The 27,276-nt window shown below is 44.9% G+C and overlaps 1 protein-coding gene across 2 annotated transcripts in view; it reads left to right on the top strand.

Moving 5' to 3' along the window:
- The window catches only part of LOC138569869 (ATP-binding cassette sub-family B member 5-like), a 1,230,756-nt gene that overhangs the window by 492,051 nt on the left and 711,429 nt on the right, over positions 1 to 27,276 (top strand). For both annotated transcript variants that reach the window (XM_069648261.1, XM_069648260.1), the window contains one exon: positions 13,814 to 13,856. In XM_069648261.1, coding sequence (XP_069504362.1) covers positions 13,814 to 13,856 — 43 coding nt within the window. The remainder of the gene's footprint in view (positions 1 to 13,813; positions 13,857 to 27,276) is intronic.

Consider the following 27,276-nt stretch of genomic DNA (forward strand, 5'->3'; position numbering starts at 1 on the left):
ACATCAGGTGGCATCATTCTGAAGGAACGCATCACAATTCTGCACTGCAGCGATGCCTTCAACCTGTCCGGGCTGATGGCCTTCACTTCCTTCTCATGAACACAGAACCTCAGAATGTATTGTGTGCCTAAGATCAGAAGGTGCTAATTGCTGCGGTTAAGAAAAATGCAACCACCCGTACTGACACGATCATGTCAATAGTAACACATTTTGTCTTAATTGTGCTGTAACAAAGTTGAGGCCTGAGAGGTACTGCACTATAGATCAACTATTAAACTGGAGTATTCATGTTTTTGGAGGTTTCTTAAATTAAAGGTGAATTGCTCCATTTTGCATTGAATGTTTAGTTAGTCACTGTCATGTTCCATGACCAAGCTGTGTCAAGCAATATCATAATTACAAAAGCAAAAATTACATTTGTTTTAAGGTTTTATAAATTTTTATTATTATTGCTAATTGAATACAACCAATAGCCAGTTTATTAACAAGTTCCCATCGGCTTGCCACTAAGAGTTGCTCAAGTTCGATGCCTGCTTCAGAATACTTCACTGGCCCCAATCTTGAAACAATACTAATAGCACTGAGAGGTGACCAAACCACATTTCTTGTCGTATAAAACATCATGAAGAAGAAATGTCTGGTTGCCATTGTTACCCAGCAAAGCCAAGACATTGTGGCTAAACATCATTCAGCACACTTTTTTTTGTTTAATAGATAACAAATGCACAGAGAGGAATAGTGAATTAGTGGAACTTGGATTGCAGTTTTTCAAATATTTCTGACGCTTTCTTTCGGTGAATGACATTACTAATAAAATATTACCTGTAAATGGGTAATCCTGAAAGCATACTTTAAATCTAAAGTAAACAAGCATTGGCAATGCCAATAGTTTTGGCGTTTACTGAAGTTATTTGCATTTTGCATTTATAGATTCCAGGGTGTAAGGAGGTGCATGCACAGTTTTAAAGGAGGATGCAATAAAGGGCACAGTTGGCAAGAGAATGAGAACAAAGGAGAATAGAGCAATAGGCCAGTATGAAATAATTGCAGCTGGGAAATGTAAAGCCAAGCGCCTGACTTGTTTCTGACAAAGCTGCTGATTAGAGCAAATGTTGTTAGGGAACTTCTTAAGTGCTCTACATAGCACATATTCACATACAATTGTCATCCCAACCGTACCCAGTCAAACACCTAAGGAGATTGTATTGTAGCGTTTGGACCAGAGTGGCATTGCAAGCTGCTTACTGGGAAGGGGCCGTTAAGCATTGCAATCTTTCTGGGTACAACCATAATCAGAGATGCAATGCACAGGCCTTTTTCAGCATGATACGAACAAAGCCGTCAGAGGGATTTGTGCAATTTGCAGTAACCACATAGGCTTGGGGAATCAGGGACCCAGAGTGCCCCTTGACCGATGCTCATGTAAATGGCAAGCTGAGTTTCAGATAGGGACTTGACATCCGGGATTGAATGAGTCGTTGGGCTTTGTGTTGACGATGAATGCAGGAAATTAGGTGTAAGCCAGGGTGATGAGGTCTTCTCCAGGGCGCCTTTGGGAACGTTTCTGATGAAGTCACAAATACTTTTGGCTGGTTTCACTGGCCATGATTGTATATATGCATTTTGGGAACATAGCAATGAAGATTGCCCATGCTTATAGCGCAGGGTAGTCTTGATTCTATTAAAGACACGGAGGCGAGTATTATGTTGTACTTTGTTTAATACTGCAACTCACAGCTTTTAAAAACTTTGAACATTTAAACTGGGTATTTTTTGTTTTACTCATAAGTACATGAGGAAAAAAGGAAATCCAATAGTTTAAATAGTTCAAGGAAACAAATTCAAAAATTCTAAAATGGCACTACAAGCACCATGAGTCTCTAGTCCCTGGTAGTTCTGAGCCTCATATCCTCCACCTATCCGGTGCTAGACTCCAGTATAAGAGGCCCCTGCCCTAGGTCCCTTCCTCTTTCTTTTGGTAGTGAACTCTGTCCAATTCCAAAACGTAGTAACTTTGCTCCATGCAAACTTTTCCGTGCTTCGGACTTCCAACTGTTCTATCGATTCGATTGTCGGTCTGGCCCAACTGGATAACGTGCGTACTTTGCGATTATTCACTCGCCCATCCTCCCGTTACATCTCAGGCTGTTTTCTACTCGTCTCCTATGAGGAATGGAGAAGACATCCTGAGGGCGGGAAATGTGCTAAAGAGCTTCCACAGTATTAACATACATGCTGAACATTAAGCCTTTTGCCATATTGGGTGGGATATAATGCTCGCCTCCGTGTCTTTAATAGAATCAAGACTACCCTGCGCTATAAGCATGGGCAATCTTCATTCTAAGTCAAGACAGGAGGCAAGCATTATGCTTGTTTAAAGCTTGATACCACCCTACTAGTTATCTCAGACACAGGTTTGAAATAAAACGTTTTAAACGTTGCTTCAGAAGACCAAGCGGCTGACTTCATAATGTCTTGTAACGACACCCGTGCTGAAAAGGCTCTAGATGCCATCGGACCTCTAGCTGAATGCGCGCCAAATATGGACAGGTCTTTGCGCACCCAATGCATCACTTCTCTAACCCATCTCGCTATTGTAGCTGTAGCTATGGCATGATATGGCTTCCTACGCGCTATAAGCAGTTGCGTTACTCCTGTTGGTCTAATGTGCGCTGTCGCTGCTTCATAATCTTGTATGCACTGTGCCATGCATATCTTCTTATTGTCTGCAAAATAACGGTAGGAAATTATCTTAGAGTCACACTTCGTTCTCTTGGCTATGCTAAACGCCATCCCTTCTGGGTAAAATATCTTCCTGTCCATCTCCAATGCTTTAACATCATACAGTCTCCTACACGCTGCTAAGCAGAGCAGCATCGCTAGCTTTCCTGATAATTGCGAACGGGATAGGCTGCTGTTCTCTGGTCAGCCGAGAAAGAGACGAACTACATCCCTGACGTCCCATAGTACTGCATATTTAGGCTTTGGTGGTTTCATTAGCTTTACTCCCTTGAGCAGACGAACCACTGCGGGGTGTTGGGGTGTTCTCCCACTGGCTGCCCTTTGATTCTTTCGTGGCCTGCTGACACTGCTGATCTATAAACTCCCAGTGTTCTATAGGCTCAGCCGTCGTGAAACCTGTCGGCTAGGAAGTTAAGTATGTGGACTATAGGGCCTAAAACGGGATGAATATTGTGCTCCGTGCACCACTGGGACCATCGGACCCAAGCAGCGGCATAGCTCTGTATGGTGGAAGGCACCCAGGAATCTCTAATGCAGTCGGCAGCGAGCTGCAAAATGCCTGGCATGTCTCATCTTTTCCTGAAACTCTACAGGCTATTAGGTGGAGATTGCCTGCCTCTATCAGGGGGTGTGGGAGACCGTTCGGACTGAGGAGAAGGTCCCGCCGATGAGGAACTATCTTCGGAAAATCTGAAGAAAGTTCCATCGCTACTTGGAACCAGGCCTGGTACTTCCAAAACGGTATAACCATCACAAGCTCTGCTTCCTCTCTGCGGACCTTCGCCAGTACTCTTGTCAGCATGCCGAAAAGCGGAAAGGCATAGTGCACTGCTCCGCCCCTCGGGTGTAAGAATGCATCTATCCCTACTGCTCCCGGGTCTATCCTCCAATTGATGTACTTGGGCATCTGAGCTTTCAGCCTGGATGCAAACAGATCGGGGTCCAGTGGACCCCAAATCTCCTGTAACCTATTGAACACTTGGGGATGAAGCTTCCAGTCACTGGAGTCTGTGATATACCGAGAGTTCCAGTCTGCTACACTGTTCTGCACACCAGGTAAGTATTCTGCTGATACTGGAATCTGATGTTGTAGGCAGTGATGCCAAAAATCTTTTGCTAGCTCTGCTAGCATCTTGTATCTGGTCCCTCCTAATTTGTATATAGTGCACAGCCAAAATGTTGTCCATCTTGAGTAAGACATAACATTTGGCTTTGCCCTTGCTAAATGCACGCACCGCAAATGAGCCTCCTAGGAGTTTGAGACAATTTATGTGTAATTTCAACTCTTCTGTTGACCATTTTCCTCCTGTTTCTGTTTGCTCACATCTGGCTCCGCAGCCAGCTCTGCTCGCATCTGACTATATAACTCGATCTGGTACGTCGCCAAAAATCGCTCAGCCGTTCCTGGCTTCCATATTTTGTAGCCACCAAGGGAGCTCCGTCAGCGCCTCCGGATCTAGGGTCACTCTCTGATGAAGTGTCTGATCTTGAGCCTTTGCAAAGCTCTGTAATGAAGAGGTCTGGGAAAGATTGCCTGAATCAAGGCCACTAGTAGGCCCATTATCCTGGCTAGATTGCAAAGCGAAATAACCTTCTTCGCTATGACCGCCCTCAGCTCTTTCTTAATGGCTTTTACCTTGTGGGTTGGCAACTCGAGCACTGCTTTCTTGGTATCTATCATAAACCCTAAGAACTCTATTCTCTGTACTGGCTGACGTTGAGACTTGTCTATGTTTATGATAAATCCCAGTGAGGACACTAGGGTGAAGACCCAGCAAACATATTCCTGAAGACCCACTTTGCTGTGGGCCAAGACTAGGATATCATTTAGATAGATGATAATCCTTATTCCTCTTTCTCTTATGGGCGTGGCCACTGGCCTCATTATCTTGGTAAAGGCCCAAGGGGCGGATGCTAGGCCGAAAGGGAGACACATGAAGCGCCACGTTTCCTTGCTCCACTTAAAGCGGAGGAGTTTCTGATGAACTGTCGCTATTGGAATAGTGAAGTATGCGTCTCTGAGGTCTAAGCGTGCCAGCCAATCTCCCATGTGTAGTAGGTCTCGGAGGAGGTGAATTGCCTCCATCTTGAAATGGTTGTACGTTAGCCATTCGTTCAGACCCTTTAAGTTTATTACTGGCCTTATCTTTTCTCCCCTGTGTAAAAGAAACATATTGCTGCGGAACCCTGGGCCCCCTTGAGAATTGCGCTCTATCGCGTTCTTGTCCACCAGCTTGCGCAGTTCGACTTTCAGGAGTACTAGCTCTGCCTGTGGCATTTGTATCGGCCGGGGCTCTACACTCTGCACTGGTTCGCCCGTGACCTCTAGATATAAACCTGCTACTGCTTGAAGCACCCACGCATCTTTGGATAACGTGTGCCATTCGCGCAGAAAAAGGAGAGTTCTCCCTCCCACTTTTAACAATTGCGTGTCTGGTGTACTCACTGCCTGATGCACCTGGCTGTCTGTACGAGCCTTTTCCTCTGCGCCCACTGGGAAATCGTGGTCTTGCTCAGAAGAACGTGTCTTGCTGCCTTCCTTCTCACTATTGAGCTCGAGGGCCCTGGGGTCTGCGGTGTAAGTTGAAGCGACTGGACGATCGACCCCAGTGTCGGTCCGGCTCCAGCAAAAGCTCGCCCTAGGAAGATCTTCCTGATGGAACTTTGGGCCTTTTCTAAAGCGGAGTAGGTTCCTACAAACTATGCCATTTCCTTGGCAAAGGCCTCCCCTACCCTTTCGCTCCTTCCCCGGTTTCATAGGATGCTAAATCACTGGGCTTACTGTCGATTTTCAATAGTACACCTCTCCTCCTTTCTGAAAAGAGCACGCAGTTCTCATGGCCCCGAAAGCACACTGCACGCTGAGCCCAGTTACCTAGCGCCTGGGCGTCTACCGGCTTTCCAGTGTCTTTGGCTTTCTCTCCCAAGTCCATTATATTGGCCAATGGCCCTGCCAGGTCTAGCAGTTTATCCTGGCACGGTCAACACCTTTACTAATATCTCTGACCGTTTTCGTCACGAATGTGACCATTTTTGGATCCAGGTCGGGGGTGTCTGCCAATTTACAAGGCAGCTACGGCAATGTGCATTCTTATATCATTCTTGAGCGCAACTCCCTGTTAAGGGACTTCCGAATTTGTTGTGACATATACAGGGCTACCCTTGGTGATGGCACCCATTCTGATGATTGTGTGGGGCCTGATAAACTCCGGATCAAACAAGTCACCTGTGCCGTCATCCTCTTCTGGGACCAGGTCTTTGTCGAGGAGCTCTTTGTGGATAACTTCCTCCTCGTCTCCTTCATCATTTGGTGACTAGCCCTCGTCATCATGCCCTAAATTATTTACCCCTGGGGTAGGGAGGCGCTCGTGGTGGATTGCAGACATCAATAGGAAGGCCTTTTTTAGCCTGGTGGCTGGGTCGGCCACCTCTTTGGAAACAGAGTTTACCCTTTCAGTTTGGCTTTGGGGGGTCAAAGAGGTCAGCCTTTTCTGAGCTTTTTTACACCCCTTTTGTTCAACCCCTTCATGGGGGTGTCTTGCTGACGTCCCTTCGCCAGGGCTGTCTGCCTGTCTTTCTCTAGAAGCTAGCTGGTCTGCTTTCTGTTTAGACATCATAGCTTCTAGCCTATCTAATCGCTGTGCTATGGGTTGCACACCTTGGGAAACTGAGACAGGCAGTCCCCCCCTAGGACCTTCTTGAAACTGAGGGACAGCTCTGGCTCTTTCTCTGTGGGCTCTTCCACCCACTCTTCCTCACTCCACTCTGGTGTGGTTCACTGAGACATTGTTGGTTCCTCATAGTGAGCCATGGGTGGTAGAGCCTGGCAAGGCCAGCTTCTGGAATGCCAGCTTCGAAAAGGCTCAAAGCAGTGTAATATATATAGCTGCTTATAATCCCTTGTCTGCTTTCTTCTTAATATATATATTTTTTAGATTTTTTTTAATGAAATGCCAGTGAAATTGTTTAGTCTGAGCAGTGTTCCGTGTTCTGCAAAACTTTTGCTCTGAAATGGCAGTCAGGAAGGACCAGGGGATGATGGGAAGGCTTGCGCCTCCCGCTCCCCTGGGTCCTATTGCTCGTCTTGTTCGCCGGCACTATTACGCACACCGGCTCTTAGCAAACACACTTGGAGTGGGCTGGCTGCCTAATGCAAACGCATTCACTTGCGGCTCCGACCCCGGCTCCTGAGGTAATGCTAATCCTCCGAATTCAAATAATGTCAAATCTTGAAACACGGGCGCAATTATAACATGCATCCACTTATCTGAGAGCTGCAGCTAAAAGAAAGAGGAAGGGACCTAGTGCAGGGCCCTCTTATACTGGATTCTAACACCGGATAGGTTGAGGATATGAGCCTCAAAACTAACAGGAACTAGAGACTCATGGGGCTTGTAGTGCAACTTTTGAATTTTCGAATTTCTTTCCCTGAACTCTTTAAACTATTGGATTTCATGTTTCCTCATGGACTTCTGAGTAAGCCAAAAAATACCCAGTTTAAATGTTCAAAGTTTTTAAAAGCTGTGAGTTGCAGTATTAAAGAAAGTACAGCATAATGCTCGCCTCCTGTCTTGACATAGAATCTGCATTCAGCAAAATTAATATGGAAGCCAGAGTGTGCAATTTAACTGCATCCGAAGGCTGCAAGAGGATAAAGCAGAATATTTGAGATTACTCAGTGCCAGATATAACAAACAATAATTAATGTCAAACTTCAAGCAAAATCTAGTAAGCGTCTTCAGCGAGGGAGACAATAGGGACTATAGGACACTGAGGGGCATGCTGGCATTATACAGTCTTATTGATTTCCTAGCCAGTCACGAGACACGAAGCAGATTGTTGTTCAGACCACAGCACATATGGTGAAGGTATGGAAACAAGAAGGGAAACTTGTCTCTTGCTCCTGCCACTCAAACACTTTATTTCAGTCCTACTGGCAGGTTCTCCTTTCAAAGCAATGAATACAATTGGCAGCAATACAATACATGCATAAACAAAGACAATAGTTTGAGGCTTTGAATAGTGAAAAGCTATTTATTCTGTGTTCAGACACACCTAGCCAGAGAAATAGGTTCATCTCCATCTGAACATGCAATATGTCCTTCTGTTCCAGCAGTGTGACACACAAACAACCAATGCACCTCAATCCTGCTCTGCTATTTTGATACACTGAAAATGGGCTCTGGTAATGTAACTCAGCCAGTAATATTCCTGGACTTAAGCCAAGTCACTGTTTGTCCAGAACAAATTCACCCTGCCCTGCAGCACCTGCTGCTATTCAATTAATGGGACCCACAAACCTATCTGCAGTGATGCACTGCAATCCTAACCTGCACCACCTCCTGCCATTCCATTACTGGGTCCGCACACATCTTTCCCATAACACGCTATGCCGACTTCCAGAAATTCCTTCCATTGCATTGCAGGGCGCCAGACACCTCTGTCAAGGTGCTTTCATCTTTTCCTGCAGAACCTCTTACTATTGTGGTACTGCCAAACTGCACCACTACAAATAGATATTTAATTTGTATTTGTAACTGCCATGCTACGCCAGGTTTTAGGTTTAAACAATGCTATGCAAAGCACATTGGTCCAGAACTACAGCACCGTATTCTCTTAATCCCGATCTGCAGCACCCTCTGTTATTTAATTACTGGTCTCCACCCACAGCTCTCTCAATGCACTGAATCCTATATCAAATACGGGGTCTGACATTCAACTCAACCACTGTACCTCAATTCTATCTTGCATCAACCACTGCTTGTTCAGTAATGCACTGCATAACTAACTCAGACAGTGTATGTCAACCCTGACCCACAGCACCTCCTGTTGTTCAATCATTTTAACCCACAGAAATCTTTGTTGGTGCTATTCGGTCATTCAGCAGCCGTGGGTCTTCTGATAAACTTGAAAACAGCTCTGCCAAGGCAGCTAAGTCTTGCAGTGCAGTAAATATGCTATGACATCACAGGGACCCTCAAAAGTAGCTTTGACAATTTACCTCATTTCTGACTGATAGTGCATCCTGCTGTTCAACCCTATGTTGTACCCTTGAAGAAAATAAAATAAAAACAGCGGACGGGCGTGAAACGCGGGGGGTCCCAATCTAGGACAACACCAATGTGCATGATTTTGAGTACTGTATTCAGTAAAGGAGGAAACTGTGTTGTTGCTGCCACCATGGCTGAGCTTAATCTCACACTGGGCCCCAAATAAATCAATTTGCAGAACAGCTTACCTCCATAATCCCTCCTGAACCATCGGGGAGGTGTATGCCCCCCTCGTCTGTGAAACGCCAGCGGTGCTGACACGCCACAAAAGCAACATCAGAGGCACTCAGCAAAAGCAGCCGCAGCAAGGGAGGCTCGCAGAGGCTCGCAGAACAGAGCCTAGGCAGCCCTGCACCATGAAACCTGACAAGGCTGAACGTGTGGCTACCCGGGAACAGCTCACTCTGCAGCGTACTTTAAACATAGTCCGACAGGAGTTCAAGTGAAAAAAAGCATTGTTGCATAGAAATAAAAATCTAACAGGCATCTAGTTAAGTGCTAACATTTTGCTCCTACTTCCGTAGCGTGCACAGCGCCCTGGCAACAGCAGCAGGCCAACATACGTGAGCGAGAGGGTCAATGCTCGGCTGGTGCTTCAGCCATTTCATCGGCAAGCGTCGGCAAGTTGCCATGCCAACGCCATACACTGCTACGGATCTCCAGTTACTCCTTTTCTTTTTTACAGTACCTTACCAATGGTTTGGCAATTGAGTGCCAAAACCAAAAATTACACTGTGTGCTTGCTTCTACATTTTCAAAAGTTACAATTACCAGCAGAAAATTAAGCCGGGAATGTTTTCAGCTCACCGTTTTAAGACAGTGTAGCAATGTTTTCTTTTGTAATGAACACATTTTGCTGCCATTCCTCGGGTGCATAAGCACTGTGTTCTTGACATTGTTGCTTTAGAACAAATCGCTGTGCTTTAACAGGAAAAGGAGATCATAGACGATAAAACGGTATCAAGTACATGAAGGTTATTTTTAGCATAAAAAGACCTTCATATCATATAGCTTAACAACCCTATTGTTGATCATCCTGTCTTTGTGGTCTTCTAATCATGTTGACTCTTCCTGTTGCATCTGTTCATACCAGTCACTGCATTATATGCACTTGTGCTTCTGCACTTAAACCCTCCCCACTTAGCTGGTCCTGGATGTTCCAAACTTTGAAGGTGCAGGCCTCCTTTCCTCAACCACCTCCTTAAAGGTTCCACTCTTTTCCACTGGGCCCTACAAAGCAACTGTGTTTGCTGCTTGCACCTTACTAAACACCAAAAAGAGATTTTATTTTATCAAAGACCCTAAAATATTTCCTTTTGGTAGGTTTCTTGCTTCACAGGAGGTCAAATGTTCCATACTAACCTTTGGTAAAAAACAACTTTGCCAACTTCTATTATTCACAGGTTGCTCAAGGATTAGTTATTTGTGCAATTACTGAACAGAAACGGAAGTTGTAGTACTGTAAACAAAACAATTAATCAATTAGTTGATATTTAGCTGCTTCTTAAGTTTCAAAGCAATCTTTTCATCACAGGCAAACTCTTTCCGACTAGAACTCCAAAAATGTAAAACATATGGTTTAGAGTAATAGCCTTCACTTGTGTCTTAGCTTTGTTCTTTCAAATCGCAGTGACTGCTTTTCTCACTTATCTCAGAGTAGTTCCCTTTGCCAAACGCGCACCCAGCACTATCTGGGGCCACAAGGAAGACACATCACTCTGACTTACATGCCCACACATTGCTTGTTTTTAGAGACTGGTTCTTCCTTTGTCCCCTTCCATACTTGTCCCCAACGTTGAGTTTGTCACTGCATGCCTACTGCCCCCCCTTTCCCCTTGGGCTCAGACCATTCATGGTGCACACAGATCGAGGGCTCTTTCAGGGGTTAGTCCCTGCAATGGCTTGCTCACAGTAAACACATAGAGATGACTCAATTTACCAAAGCCCTTTACCTTTCTTGTTTCAGATTTTAACTTGTATCTTGCTCTGGTGCTGTCGGAGGGCAGATTGCTGAAGGAAGATGGTGAGCTACTAATTTGCAGCTGCCAATAACACTCTAAGAGCATCAAGAGTTGGCATTCCATTAACGACAATAATACCCTTCTGTAGATAGGTCTTGCTCGAAAAAGCTTTTTCCCCCGTGTTTTCCCTCAGGTGGCTTTCACTCTGGATTGGTGCACAATTCTTTTCTGGACCCTTCTGCATTGCACCCCCGTGTAGACCTAGAAAACGTAATACCATCTGGTGCAATTTCTTTTTTAAGGTATTTTAATGCTTTATTTAATTTAGTCCTATAACTTTCCCTTTTTGAGAGTGAAGAGGCTAGAAAAATATACGGTATAACTTGCTGGTTTTGATTCACAAACCCCTTCATAACTCGGCGCTGGGTTATCTGACGTGTTTCTCCTTGTCCGAAATGAATGTGTTTAAAACGCAATTCTTTCTAGCCTCTGCATTGGTAGAGCAAAATTTGCATTTTCACTTCAATTATTTATAAAGGTTTTGGATTTGATGACCTTTAGAAAACATTTGAAAAGGTAGCTTCATGAGGGTGTTTAATGTACTATCGGTATCTGGTCTTTCCATCTAATGCCATTGCATCTAATGACATTCCATTGATTTTTTTCCATTTTAAAACTTTGCATCTAATGCATATTTTTGGGGGTAATGGGTTAATTTTTTTTATTAGTGCATTATAAAGGGTAAAAAACGAGGTTTTGGGCGGACACCCCCAAAAACAAAACAATAACATTTTCTTTAAAAAATGCATTAGATGCAAAGTTTTTAGATGTAAAAAATTAAATGGAATGGCATTAGATGCAATGGCATTAGATGGAAAGACCATAAACCGTACTATCCACCTATCTGATGGGGCTCCTAGAAGTTATGTTGTGGTACGCTTATCAAAATAAATGTTCAAAAACCATGCTGTTTTGGTGACAGGGAGAAATGAGCAAAGCACTGTGTACCCAGATGGGCTGCTTTATGAGCACATAATCTGTTTGGGGAAGAGGGGCTTTTCTAAAGCCAGTAAAGATGGTATTTTCATTCTTCAAACTGGATAGTGCAGTAACTTGGACCAGTGTTTGAAGGTTGATTAATTTGATGTAGTTGTATGGTATTTGTTAGAATAAGTGGTTACAGGAGTGTCTTTATCATGTTTTTTATTTTTAATCTGGTTTGGAAGGGGATGTATGTATTGCAGATAGTTAGTATTTGTTTTGTGCGTTCAGTTTTAAATGATGTTGAGGAACTAAATTGGGTATATTCACGAGATGGACTATGTTTTAAGATATGCTTCGGTAGCATTTTGTAGGGGGATCACACGGCCTGTTACCCACTTTGGAAATAAATCTTAAGCCAGATATTGTCTCTCTGCACTCAATATTAGTGAGGTCTTGGATACAGTTTTTCTGGTTATCATGGATTTCAAAGCACCGAAAAACGTCAGATATGTGTCGTCTTCATTAGATAACAATTACTTTTTACTATATTACAAAATATGCTCCTTCAAAGTCCCTCTAATTGGATGCTAGTGAGTCCAGGTTCATCTGCAGTTACGCAACTTGTGCACGAAACCCATTCTTCTATAGGTCTTGGTTATTTAATCATGTTCTGCTTTTTACATCTTCAATCAATTTTGATTTATTTTATTTATTGTATATTTGTATGGCACCAATACACATGTGTTTCCAGGCGCCACAAGACAAGATGGGGGGACAGAGAGGGGCATGGGAATCACAAAATTAGAACAACAGAAACGGTTATATTGGCCCTGTGACAATCTTACTGTGCAAGTGCATGACATGATGGTAAGTGCAAGGGGGAAGGAACAGAGGGAGAAGTACAGGAGTGGGGTACCCACAAGGGTGGGGACGGGCAAGTGCTGGGAGGGCCAAGGCAGCAAGTGCCAGGGAAAGAGGGGGGGAAGAGAGGATGAGTGTGGTGGGCAGGAAGGACCAGGTTGGGCTAGTCCAGGAAAGGGAGGCCAAGGGCAAGTGCTGTCATGGGATGCTGGGGGGGACTGGGAGGGGTGGTCTCGCCCCTGTATGACTCTGAAGGGACCAGGCCCGAATCACAGCAGCAGAGGTGTTTCTGGAAGTTAAGATCCGGTTCAAGCCTGAGGGTGGCAGGGAGGCCGTTCCAAATGGAGGAACTAGCTGAGGAAACAGATCTACCTCCCACTCGCTGATTGCATAAACATTTGACGTGCTGAGAGTTGGTGCCAGAGGATCGAAGGACTCTGGCCGGGAGGTATTTAGAGAGGGAGAACTGGATGTAGGCCCCAGACAGCCTTGTGGATGATACAAAAGGACTTGCATATTATCCTTGCGGTCACCAGGAGCCAGTGGAGAGATTTTAGGGCTGGAGAGATACGGTCCCTGGGCTTGAGGTCAAGATACGTCTTGCAGTTCTATTCTGGTTCAGTTGAAGTGGGCAACGGGAGGAAGGCAGCATAGAGTAAGAGTCTGTTGTATTACTCCAGCCTATAGAGAACTAGGGTTTGGGAGACGTTGAGCTTCTTGGGGATTGTGAGGAAAGGTAGAATGGCCCCTAGGTGGTGCAGTATTGGGTGCTGATTTTTCCTTTAGTTGGAATATTACAAATATGTGGAATTATAATATTAGGATGACGACATACTGTGTGAGTATTCCTCATAGACAGTAATTTGAGAATATGAAGCTATCAAATGGAAGAAGAAAAAATAGGAATTCATAGAAGTTCCAAAAATGAACCTTCATAAAGCATTTGTATTTGGAGGCATCTTTCTCATACAATAAATAAGAATGCAAATATAACAAATATTCTGTGCAGAAACGCAAACTATTGAGGAGGACAGTTGTGTGATTTTTGTGCTTATGATGTGTTTGATAATATATTTGTTGATGTTTTAGTGTCATTGGAATCATGTCCATCACATATTTGACAAATGGCTATAATTATCAGTGCAAGAAACAGCTTTTATTGAATTAGAAATGCATTTTACACATTACTTACAACCTTTTATTTTTATTTGACAGCAAACTGTGATCGGTTTAAGCCCTTTGAAGAACAAATGACTGAGTGAGTTAACTGTTGAATGCCAATTGAAGCAATACATTGTATATTATTATTGATGCCTGCAGATCAAAAGTATTATGGAGAATAGCAAGAGGGAAGAACATCGAGAAATAAATATACATGGTGGTTAGTAGTTATAGCCATCCATTTTGAAATAAGTACTAAAATACATTTCTTTTTCACCCACCGAATCAGAGAATTAGTACGAATCCCAAAACCTGCCCCAGATATTCCCAAACAGCTTGTTTTTCTTCTGACGTCTGTAAATCACTCTCTCCATCCCTGCAAGTTTGAACATCTTATCCACATGCACTCTCATCATCACACATCCTTGAATTCTAGTGTCTCAGGATCAATTTCCTAGCCATCAAAGAGCCCCTAAACAACCACTTCTTCTGCGCAACAGTCAAACCATCAGTAAGCTCATCATCACCCAATAATAGCATCTCAAAATTATAATCAAGGGATAATCCCAGCACATTGTTGAAAACCAAGGTCAATTTCTCCCAAAAATACCTCACTCTTGTACACCCCCACAGCATGTGTTCTAATGCACCTTCTCTGTGAGAACACCTTCAGCACTCATCTGTATCGGTCATACCTCGCTTATACAAGCACATGGGCGTTCAATTGCCCCTATTTGGGATCTTAACCTGTTTGGACTTCTCCCCCAAGCTGATAGATGAGAGAGCCACATTCCTGCAGACATTTGCCCAGCGCACCCCATTCCTTACACTAGACAACCTTGCCGATCACTCCTGCAATAAACTAGTATTGCGATTGGCCAATGACATAATCAATTTGTAATACATGCTCGTCTGATGACTTTCAATCTCAGCCTGACCATTCAATCATTCAAAATCAATATATCCCTTCTCTGAAACGTCCGTAATAACCGGCCTTAGATTGCGAAACTACTGAATTGTGCACTGTGGAATATGCCAGGCAGCCCTCATCTGTCCAAAGGTAAGCCATTTCCCATCTCCCCTAAGATTTCTTATTCACTAGACACCCCAAGGAACCATTCCATCCAAAACAGCATTTTCTTCCCATCCTTGATATATGGGTTATACCAAATTGAAGAGTCAAGACGTTTGAACGGGTTTCCCCCCCACGCCCCCAGAAGGACATTTCTAATAAATACTTTTCCTGCAATAATCGATTGTAGTAGGTATTGCCATAGACTGGAAATGGAAACCTATCCATAGCCTTGAAGGGTCACCACATAGGCTGCTTGCATTGGGATCTATGAATTATGTACTTGGAAATGATGTCCTCTGTCCTAATGGAGCCACCCTTTCCCTCAATATCTGTTCCCATTTCCTTATGCCGCAGGGGCCAGGACTCAGAACTTAGCAATCGTTGTTTTCTATTCATCACATTTTCAGTAGCATTTTTGGTTGGAATGTATGTACGCTTGTGCTAATGTCTTTGGGTGTTAAGCCCAAAATACCTGCTCCCCACTTTCGACACACCAAATCCAGTTGGATCATTCCCACTGTCATCACTCTTGTTTTATCACAGGAATTCAGAGCAATCACACTGCAAGACCCCTTTCACTAACTATATTTCTAAGTAGTACTCTGAGTTAGTCTCTGATTATCATGGTTCAAAGGGGGCATCACCAAAGCTTTCATTGCTGCTGCTCAATCTATTTTGTCAATATTTCTGCTCTCACTGGAAAGTATAAATAGAGCGAATAACCTCTCTTCAGTCATGAAACCGTACATAAGCTTTTATCTGTATTCATTTTCTGAAATTCCTCTGCACAATTACCAACTATAGCACTACACAATCCTCAGGTCAACACACGCACACACACAAATGTGTAAATGTTAGGTACAATTTCACTTACTGCTATTTTACCTCTATATTTGTGGGCTTCCCAACTATTTGCTTTTGTTTCAGCCTCCAGTCCTTACTTTCTGCCAGTGAAGTACGACCTTCAGCTGCGCTCCACTGGATGTTCTGATTGTTCTGGGGAAACTGACTTGTCCTTCTTACAGTCATTACTGGGAAGCATTGTTTCCCTTAGTCTTATGACTTTGTTGCCACTTTTGGCAATTCTATTTCAGTGTGCAAAGTACATTACAGTTCCACGCAACTGGGGTCCTTGAGTTTCCGGCCCTACACATCCCTTAAGGATTTTTTGGTAACTGGACAATGTGCCTAGGAGTAGACTGGTGGCAGCAGAAGCTTTTTCCTGTTTTTTTTAATTAACTTTTACTGAGCCATACTGCGGGTACCGCTCATTACTGTGGCTAGTGCTCGTCATGGCCATTCCATATGGTCCTTTGTCTTCTCCTTTGGCCATTTTGTCTGTTGGCCTTCCTCTTGCTCTTTGTGAACAGGGGATTCCTGATTTGGGCGTGCATTCTCCCACAAAAGGCGGTACTTTTCATGGGCTAATGCTTGTCACATGGGTGGGTACCCAGGAAGTAGGCTGCAGCTGTCTGGTCCCAATCTACGCTACTGGTGGCAGAATGTCTGGTGTGCCTGTGTTCGTGAGAGCCACAGTAGTCCCTGAATGGGCTACTGTTGGCAGGCATGAGTGGACAGATCTCCTCATTGGCCAGCCAGGTGCGAGCCCACCCTGGAATTTTAGGATATGAGGAGGGGCTCTGAGTGCAGACCTACAGATCACCCTTACGTCTGAATCGACCGATACACAGAGCCAAGTATTGTGAGAAGCGAAGCAGATCCAAGGCCTGTCCGGAACCGCGCAGAGTAGGTTTGGCACGCTGAGCCCGCTGTTGTCCCAGTAGAGCCTTGCTTTGAGCTCGATCTCCAAAGACCATCTCCTACTGTGTTCATCCAAGACCTCATATCACCCTCCCTACTCCTGAGACTTAGCCTTGACTGCTCTCCAAGCTACCTTGAATTGTCCTGGCTAACTTCGCACAAGTGTTCCCTGTTTCACTACACAACGGTGACCCCCTGAACATCTATTCACCGGAGCAGAGTTCAGAAATCCATTCTAACAGTAGATGAGAAATATTTCTATGGGTTGTGAATATGTTGCAACAATAGAAACATTCACAACTCATGTGTCTTTGTCAGTGATGCACTGTAGTTTAGTAAACCACGAGTGAGGCTATTTTTATTGGCCTACACTGTAAACTGGGATTTACAATTGTGCCAGCTGTGGCACAGTGAGATTAAAAGATTTGCACAGCATCACATACTTTAAGTGGTAAAGCAGATATTTAAGCCCACATATCCTCCCAGCTGAATTTAAAACAACTGTGTTTTAATTGTCTTCCCAGGGCTAAAATAATATTCTGCTTTCTAGTGATTACTTGAAAAGTACACAACTGACAAAATAAAGCAAGCAAACAATAGTTAAAGAAACATGTTGTCCAAAAAGAGTATTATTGCAACTTTGTCACCTATCCCCAGGCGACTTAAAGACACACAGGGAAAGAAAATGCATGGTACAGTCACCTAATTTTAGTCACTTCTTAACAAAGCATGAAGCTTTGTTCACCCCACCCATTACTAATTACCTAACTTCACAACTTGTAAAGGACATTCACCTAACATCCACCTAACAATATTAACAATCGTCACTCACAATTGCGCACTCAATGCAGTCTGAAGCCATCTAACGTTAATCACAATTTAAAATGCTCTGCTGATAACCAAGAACACCAATTTTTATTGCAATTCAAGGCAAATAAAAAATAGTATTAACTGAATAAGAGCCTTCCCAGTCTTGACCGGGAACAACTGATGCTCTCCCTTTAAATCCACTGTTCCCCAGGCAACTGCCTGCTTTTCTCACCCCAAGAAATTGTCTTGTGTTTAATGTTAGCTTGCTGAGGGGAATGTAAAGGCACATGGCAGTTTATGGCTCCATAGACAAATACATTCACTATAGATATCTGCGTTCGCCCTAGCAGCAACGACTCAAATGAGGCCTGTCGACCCTGTTTTTGGGTATCGGCTCCCTTTCCCGCCCCTGATGATCTCATCCCAGTTTTGGCCACCCCCCACATTGTCCCATGCCACCCCCATAATAATATCAAGCAGACAACATATTGTGGGTGGATAAGGCTGCAGCTGCTTTATTAGGCAGGTCGTGACTTACAGGTGTGCCGCTTTCAGCAGCGCAGCCTCAGGGTTCTGCTCTGAGCTGGCACACTTACTCATTCATAAGCTTTTCCAGATGATCTCCTCCTGCAATCAGCGGCTTTCCCAGGTTGCTTAACCTCTTACACATTTACACGTTGCCCAGGTGTCTTTACCTCTTACTCGTATTCCCAGGTGCGTTGACCTCTTACACAGTTCATCATTTCCCAGGTCTTCTGGCCTCTTACACAATTCCCCATTGCCCAGGTGTCTTGAACTCTTACACCTATTACTCATATCCCCAGGTGCCTTGACCTCTTACACATTCCCCTGGTCTCTTAACCTCTTACACCATTCCCTGTTTTTTAGGTGACTTGACCTCTTACACAGTGCCCATTTCCCCAGGTTTATTGTCATCTTACCCAGTTGCTCCTTTCCTGAGGTTTCCCCATGTATCCTGCCCTTGCTTCCTTAACGTTTCTGCCGGTGACTTGTCCTCTTCCCACTTGCTTGTTTCCCCCTCGGACCCCCGATGGTTCTGCTTTCTTCACCATCATTTCCCAGGACCTTTGTCCTGTTCCATACTTTCCTTGCATCCCCTGGTCTCTGGATCTCTCACCCGATCATTGGGTTCCTTTGTTACTTGACCTCTTCCCGCCTCCCCTGGTTTCCCCTGCTCTCATCCTCTCTCTTACCCCTTCCATTGTCTCCTTTGTTTCCGGCCTGTAGGTCCTCTACTACCTCCCACAGTGGACGTACCCCTTTGCAGTGCCTTTGGAACCCTCCCCCTTCCCCAACCTACCTTTTTCCCCACACACTTATACTTTGGTGCTTGCTAGCCCCTTCCACCTCCTGCCCTCGTCCCGCCATTTTACTTTGCGCGACCCCTTCAATCCCCCCACCCATACCACATGACCCTTGGCTCTTCGGAGGTTAGGCCCCCACTGCTGTTAATTTGGTGACTGCACAGTCCCTTGTGGTTCCTGTCAGCAATTCCAGCCTGGATGCACCATTTACCTCCACTGCAACTATTCTGCTGTAAATTAAACAATTTAAACAGTGAACATTCATGAACATTTCCAGCGGCGTGGGCGAGTGGGAATCCCTTGTCCTCAGTTGCAGCTCCTGGAAAAATAGGGTGTTTACCTGTAGTTGGGTTTTAAACCCCTTTTGTGGGTAGGGCCAGTCCTTACTGCCCTTCCCCTTTCATGCCCTTTTCTCACTTTGGATCCCTCATCCCTGTCCATTTCCTTTTTAGCTGGCGCCCCCTTGTCTGCCTATGGTAACATCATATGATTGGGGGGGCGTGGTGTTCCCACGGCCTGTTGTGTGCTGTGGCTAAGGCAGCGTCCACCAAAGCCTTCCGTTGCTCAGCGCCTCCCTTGGCATTATGGTGACAGAATGGACTACAAGCTGTGCCACACAGCTCATCATTCTGTGCAGGATAAAATGAGTACCATTGACTTGAGTAACAATACACATATTTGTCCTTTACGATTCCACGTGCAATGTTTATTAGTGTACCCAATGTCGCCAAATGTTTACGGACAGATAAAGGAGCAGCCATTAATCAAGCTACGACCACAGCCCATGGATTACTCTCTTTGACACACAGCAGTTCAGACTTTTATTTTCTTGCACGCAGCGCTCTATAGACTCCACAACAGTGAAAATAATGATCAAGCGCAGTCACAAGAAAGCAGTAAACACAGAATAAGGGTAATATAATCAAGTGTACTTGCGTACAGGAGAACAGGGAAAGCATACAGATACAGCTATGCGAGAGCCAGGAAACCTTCCAAAACGGTGGTCAGTCAAAATGTTGAGAAAAAAAAGTCGAATGACAATAATGTCGAAAAATAAATGTCCCCCTTTTTAATTATATATTAATTTTTTTTAAAAGGGGGGCTGGGGGGAACCCCCCCATTTCGAATAAAAAACGTCATTAAAAAAATGCGAATTTTTTTTGCCATTTTTTTTTCGACATATTGACATTCGACTGTTTTGTTTTCGATTTTATCACTATAAACCTTCCAAAACATTGAATACTGGCAATGGTTAATCCTATCAGATACATTGTTGAAGACATTTTAAACAGAAATGTAAGGCCATTTTTATCTGTCTCTGTTTTAACTGTAGTTTGTTTATTTTTGATGAGAAGTTTAGCTTGTTTAAGGAAGGTCAGATCAGTGCATCTTCATGTCACCCGAGTGGAACAGTTAGTAGAGAGGTGAAAGAGAGGAGAAGCCGTGATACAGAGCGCGTGTCTGTCATCGCTGCCGCACAGTGGCACTGGGCTGCCGGCATGATACAATAGTCTGCTCATATAGACAAGGGCTGGTCTCCTCCTGCGGGAGCAGAGCGCCTTATGGGAGGCCGTTCAAGTCAAAATTACACCTTTGTGAATGTGACATATTGAAGTGAAAACAACATGCAGTGAAATGAGTAAGGCATACACTGAGATGACTATAATACGTATCGAAATGAGTATAACATGTATTGAAATGAGTATGAAATTCAATGAATAAGACATACATTGAAATGAATAGGAAACACATTGAAATGAATATGACACCTATTGAAGTGAATATGACACACGTTGAAGTGAATATGACATGCAATGGAATGAATAGGGCACCCATTGAAATGAATATGACACACGTTGAAATAAATATGACACCCATTGAAATGAATATGACACGCATTGAAATGAATATGACACGCATTGAAATAAATATGACACACGTTGAAATAAATATGACTCACGTTGAAATAAATATGACACCCATTGAAATAAATATGACACCCATTGAAATGAATATGACACGCATTGAAATAAATATGACACGTTGAAATAAATATGACTCACGGTGAAATAAATATAACACCCATTGAAATGAATATAAACCACGTTGAAGTGAATAGGACACGCATTGGAATGAATATGACACCCACTGAAATGAATATGACACATGTTGAAGTGAATAGGACATGCAATGGAATGAATATGACACCCATTGAAATAAATATGACACACATTGAAATGAATATGACACATGTTGAAGTGAATAGGACATGCAATGGAATGAATATGACACCCATTGAAATAAATATGACTCACGTTGAAATAAATATGACGCACATTGAAATAAACATAACACCCATTGAAATGAATATGAACCACATTGAAGTGAATATAACATGTATTGGCATGAATAAGATACACATTGAAATGAATAGGACATGCATTGAGATAATTATGACATCCATTGAAATGAATATGACACACTTTGAAGTGAATAGAACATGCAATGGAATGAATATGACACCCATTGAAATGAATATGACACACGTTGAACTGAAAACAACATGCATTTGAATGAATATACCATGCATTGGAATGAATAAGACCTGCGTTAAAATGAATAGGACATGCATTGAAATAAATATGACATCCTTTGAAATGTATATGACGCATGCTGAAGTGAATAGGACATGCAATGGAATGAATATGACACCCATTGAAATAAATATAACACACGTTGAAGTGAATAGGACATGTAATGGAATGAATATGACACCCATTGAAATGAATATGAAACAGGTTGAAGTGAATATAACATTCATTGGAATAAATATGACACCCATTGAAATGAATATGACACACATTGAAGTGACTATAACATGTATTGGCATGAATAAGACACACATTGAAATGAATAGGACATGCATTGAGATAATTATGATATCTATTGAAATGAATATGACACACTTTGAAGTGAATAGAACATGCAATTTAATGAATATGACACCCATTGAAATGAATACGACACACGTTGAAGTGAATATAACATGCATTTGAATGAATATACCATGCATTGGAATGAATAAGAAATGCGTTAAAATGAATAGGACATGCATTGAAATAAATATGACACCCATTGAAATGAATATGACACATGTTGAAGTGAATAGGACATGCAATGGAATGAATATGAAACCCATTGAAATGAATATTGCACACATTAAAGTGAATGTAATATGTATTAAAATTAATTTACCATCCATTTGAATGAATAAGTCATTACCTCCATGTCCCCATTCCTCTTCCCAGTACTTACCTTTGAGTACGTTCCGTGCTCACTGGAACTCTTTTCTTTTCAAGCTGCCCTCCTCCAATTGGAAGGAGTTATCAGGTGTTCTAGGGCTTTGGTGGTCTTCAGGTCTTCGATCTAGTGGAATGATGTTATGGTTCGGAAAGACAACACCTTGGCTCTTGCTTCCATCAACCATCAGTGGGCTACGGGGTCCCGCTCCCTGGAGGATCTGGCTTTGTCCATTTGGACCTGGGGCATGGCACACCTGGTCTCCTTGAGAGCGGTCCATATCCGGGGGGTGGACAATGTGACTGTGGACCGGCTCAGCAGGGTGTTTCCGGTCTCAGCGGAGATGTCTCTTTGTCCCAAGGTTTTTCAGGATGTGTGTCGGTGGTTTGGCATCCCTGGATGGACCTCTTTGCCTCCCCCTGCAACTCTCAACTTTCCTGGTTTTGATTGAGGACTCTGCCCCCCAGGGGTTTGTGGGGGGGTGGACGCTGTTCCCTTGACTTGGCCCCTCAGAGCTTCTTTATGCCTTTCCTCCAAATCCCCTGATTCTGCAGGTCATCAGCACAATCAGATCATCTCCACGTGTGTTTATCCTGGTGGTCCCTTACTGGCCTCAGAGGGGGTGGTTCCCGGGCCTTCTGGAGATGCTGTTAGCATCTCCTTGGGTGTTGCTCAGATGGCCATCTGCATTGCGGATGGTCAATGTCCCCCTTCTCCTCTCTCATCCCTTGTGGGTTCTGGAAACGGAGAGGAGGGATCTCCTGGCATTAGGCCTTTCAGCTGCAGTGGCTGGGATGGTTCAGAGGGTGCATCAGTCCTCTACACTTAAGTTCTTCTGACCGTCATTGGGCTAATTTTCTGGCTTGGTGTAACCTGAAGTGTGTCCTGGCACTGGAGTGTGGCATCCCAGACATTTTGCAATTTCTTCATGAAGGGGTGGAGAAGGGGTTGGTGGTCTCTACTTTCTGTTCTGAGTGGTCTGCCATTCGGGCTTTCCAGGTTTCCTGGTCCTCTGCGGTAGAGGGCGAGGCTCTGGTCTCAATGCTCTTGAAAGGGGTAGCAGGTACTCATCCTTTGGGCCCAGTTGGGGTTCCCCATGGGACCTTCCTTTGGTCATGTCCATATTGCAGAAGCCTCCATTTTAGCCCCAGGAGGAGTTGGAGATGAAATAGTTGTTGCTGAAGACTACCTTCCTGATTGCCATTACTTTGGCTCAGCATTTGGGGGAAATCAGGGCCCTCTTGCGTAGGCCACTGTTTCTAGTGGTCGAGGAGGAGGCTTTGGTGCTGGGCTGTGACCCCTCGTTTGTGCCCAAGATCGCCTCTTGGTTCCATCGGTCTCAGGAAGTGGTTATCTCAGCTTTCTTTCTTGATCCATCCTCTCCTAGGGGGGAGGCTTGGCATTGTCTGGATGCCAAGCAGGCGGTCTTACATTATCTGTCCCAGAGAGAGTCCTTTTGTCTCACTGATCAGGGGGCAGGGGACTGTGGTTGCCAGGCTTCCATTCCAACGATTAGCCGGTGGACTAATCTTTGATTCTATGAGTGTGGGCCTCTGTACTGCAGCTTTGGTCCAGGGTCGGTCCACAAGAGGGGTGACCGTCTCTTGGGCAGGCCTGTGGGGGCTACCTTTGTTGGATATTTGCCAAGCTGCCACATGAGCTACACCTAATACATTCATTCTGCATTACCAACTCAACATGGAGGGGCTCCAGTCTACGTCCTTTTGTGTGGGTGTCTGGAGGCTGTGTCTGGTTGAGGTGGTGATAGGAGTCATGGTCAGCATGCCTTTGGCTTTTTGCTGTATCTTAAATAAATTGGTGTTGGGTGGGTTTCGCATTACCGTTGGTGTCTGTGTCTTTTGTGGTGGGCATGGGCGTCCTTCCTGTTTCTGCTTTGGTACAACTCAAAGGTAAGTACCTGGATGAGAAAGAGGGACGTGGAGGTCATACTCAGATTACTTACTGGTAATCTTGAATATTCCCCCTCCTCCTCCTCCTCTGTCACTCCCACCCAAGACCTTTGCTCGGCCCTGGCTGCACACTTCACTGAAAAAACCCAAGACATCCTTTTCTCTCTCACTTCCACACCACATTATACACCAACACTTCTGGAGCCTCCCTTTGCCACTCTACCACTTCTCCTCTCTTCTCTTAATCCCATTACACCTGATGAGGGCGCCAGACAAGTCCGATCTATGAAGGCCTCATCCAAACAGGTGGACCCCTGCCCCTACAAAACCATTAAGTACAACATTGACTCTCTTTCTCCAGCCTTGGCTGATCACTGCAATCTCTCTTTTGCCACTAGAGTTTTCCCATCTTCTCTTAAGCACTCCATTGTGCACCCTCTGCTTAAGAAACCCTCTGCCGACCTCTCCATTCCAGCAAACTACCGCTATCACCCCCTTCCTGGACAAACTCTTAGAGAAGCTGGCTATCTCTCAGCTCACCCTCAACACTGAATCTGCTGGTTGCCTCCACGACTATCAGTCTGGCTAGAGAGCATCCAGAGGAACGGAAAACGCTCTTCTGAATACCTGTGAAGACCTGCTCTTAAATCTCGACACTAACACCCCTCTGTCCTCATTCCTCTTGACCTCTTCTCTGCCTTTGACATGGTAAACCACAACGTTCTGATTGCACGTCTCCGTGACACCCTGGGAATCACAGGTCAGGCTCTGGCGTGGGTAAGCTCATTCTTTTCTGGCCGTCCATCCCATGTGGAACTTGGGTCTTTTCTTTCTACTCTCACTCTTTCAACCTGTGGTGTTTCCCAGGGTTCTAACTTAGCCCCCTGGTTCTTCAAGGTCTACATGGCTGCACTGGCATGTGTGATTGTCACTTTCATCTCTAACTTCCAGTGTTACGCTGAAGACATGCAACTCTCCTTCAGGCTACCCTGATCAACCTCTTATACCTTTCTTATATCTGACTGTCTGTCCGCAATTCAGCCATGGTGTGCTGCAAACTACCTCTGCCTCAGTGCCAGTAAGACTGAGAACTTTCACATCAGGACTCCTGCTCCCACGTTCCCACTCAGCCTCCATTGGCCCTGCACCTGCACCCAGCTGTGAGGCAAAAAACATTGGGGTCATCTTCAACTGCACTCTCTCCTTATTCACTCACATTTCGGACATCTCTAAAAAGTCCAACTACCAGCTGCACCTCCTCAGAGGTACTTTTCCTTTTCTCACCTTCCCCCAGCAACTCACTGTCTCCATAGCCCTGGTTCTCTCAAGGCTGGACTACTGCAAAAGCCTTTTTCTCAACCTCCCTGCCTCTGCGCCCTCTGCAACTCATCCAGTACATAAACGCAAGACTTATCCTTGGTCTCAAGCCCACAGACTGCATCTCTCCAGCGCTGAAATTCCTCCACTGGCTCCCTGTGTCTGCAAGGATCAAGTTCAAGACCCTCTGCATTGTCCACAAGGCTTTCTGGGGCATGGGACCTACCTATCTGCAACAACGCCTACCTAATTACTGTCCTTCCTGAGCCCTCCGCTCATCTACCTCCAACCTTCTGCGAGTGAGCCGGTTCTCCAAGCAGAGATTTGGAGGGAGATCTTTATCCTCAGCAGCGGCCTCCCTATGGAATAGCCTCCCTGCCGCCCTCTGTCTTGAGCCTGATCTCCTTAAGTTCCGGAAACTCCTTAAGACATTCCTCTTCTCCTCTTCCTTCTCTATCCCTCTACCCTGCTAACCTCTTTCTCTGCTCTATCCCTCTCTCCCTCCTTTTCCGCACAGTTTGCTGACTGGCCGCCAGGTGTACCTCAGAGTCTCACAGGTGCCGGGCAACCTCGCCAGTCCTCTCGCACTTGCCTCTGGGCCTTACACTTGCCTCATCATTACTGCACTTGGTCAATGACCCATGAGAGTGCCATCTCTCAGCACTTACCTCAGCTTATTACTGACTGGGTGCACTTGGACTCCCCCTACCCCCTGCACTTGTCCTCCCTCCCCACCCACCTTCCCTCTCCAGTACTGTCTTGCACTTGCATGATCTGAACGTACCATGCCTTGAAGATTCGTCTATCTATCTTCCCTTGTCCCCTCCTTGCATGGTGGCGCCTCAATGCACTTGGTAAAACTGCAGAATCGTTGTCAGACCTATTTGCTGTCATCTACACTGTTAATTGTATTATATGCACTTACTCTGCCTGTGCAGATTTGTATCGTTCAGAAATTTAACGACTCTGAAGGACTGTTGCTTTTTCCCCTTGTCCCCTCCCTCCTTGAGTGCTTTGAAACACATGCTTTGTGTATAGGCGCTTTACAAATAAACATTACCATACTATACCATACCATACTAGTCTTCCTCTTCGTCCCCCCAGTACAGACTTCCCTTCCCTCCCGACCGTTGAATGAAGGTTCCCATGCCCAGGCTTTGGATTACTGCCGTGGTTAGTTGGGAGGTTATACCTCCTGGGAGGGGAAGGGCGGCCAGTGGAGGGCTTGAAAAGAGAAGAGTTCCACTGAGCACGGAACATACCCAAAGGTAAGTACTGGGATGAGGAGGAGTAAGACTAGGAGTAATGAAGATTACCAGTTAGTAATCCGAGCATGCAGAGGAATTAACCACCCGTGGAATTGAGTGTCAACCGACCTTCCCAACTCCCGTTGTCTTCCCACAGATCACTCTTGATGTCCCCTCCTTAGTCTCACCTGATGGTTTGGAAGGATGAGCTCTCCATCCTGCGTTGACCGCAGGGGCGCGTTGATGACCAGTTACTTCACTGGCGTAGAGGAATCGGTGAGTTCCAGTATTGACTCTAAAGTCCAATTGTTCATAAGAGTTCAAATGTCTGATCTTCACTCTGTCCGATTCCTTGCAGGTTGCCGATTAATCCACTCGAAGATTTCCAAATGGCACTTGGTAAGATTCAGGTAAGTCTATTGTGGTTTTCCCCTTAGGGGCCGGGGTACGGTGATGAAGCAGAGTTGACTGTGCCGACCCGAGAAGAGGTGAGACCCCCGTGGTAAATCAGGTAAGTTTTGTGGGGGGGTAACTGGTATTGTCTTTGCTTTCTCCCCTTAGGGGCATGGTACGGCGATGAAGCAGAATTGACTGCGCCGACCCGAGATGAGGTGAGTACCTCCCGTGGTAAATCAGGTAAGTCCTTGGGGGTATCTTGTATAGCCTTAGCGAGTCCCCTTGCTCACCTTGGTGTCTTTGTCTCCTTAGGTGTCGGAGGGCGGCCGCGAGATGGAGAGAGCGTGATGGAATGCTGAAGTACCGCCAAGCAGGT

This window comes from Ambystoma mexicanum, chromosome 2q (assembly GCF_040938575.1).
Source record: "Ambystoma mexicanum isolate Mex_15411 chromosome 2q, UKY_AmexF1_1, whole genome shotgun sequence".
Lineage (NCBI taxonomy): Eukaryota > Metazoa > Chordata > Amphibia > Caudata > Ambystomatidae > Ambystoma > Ambystoma mexicanum.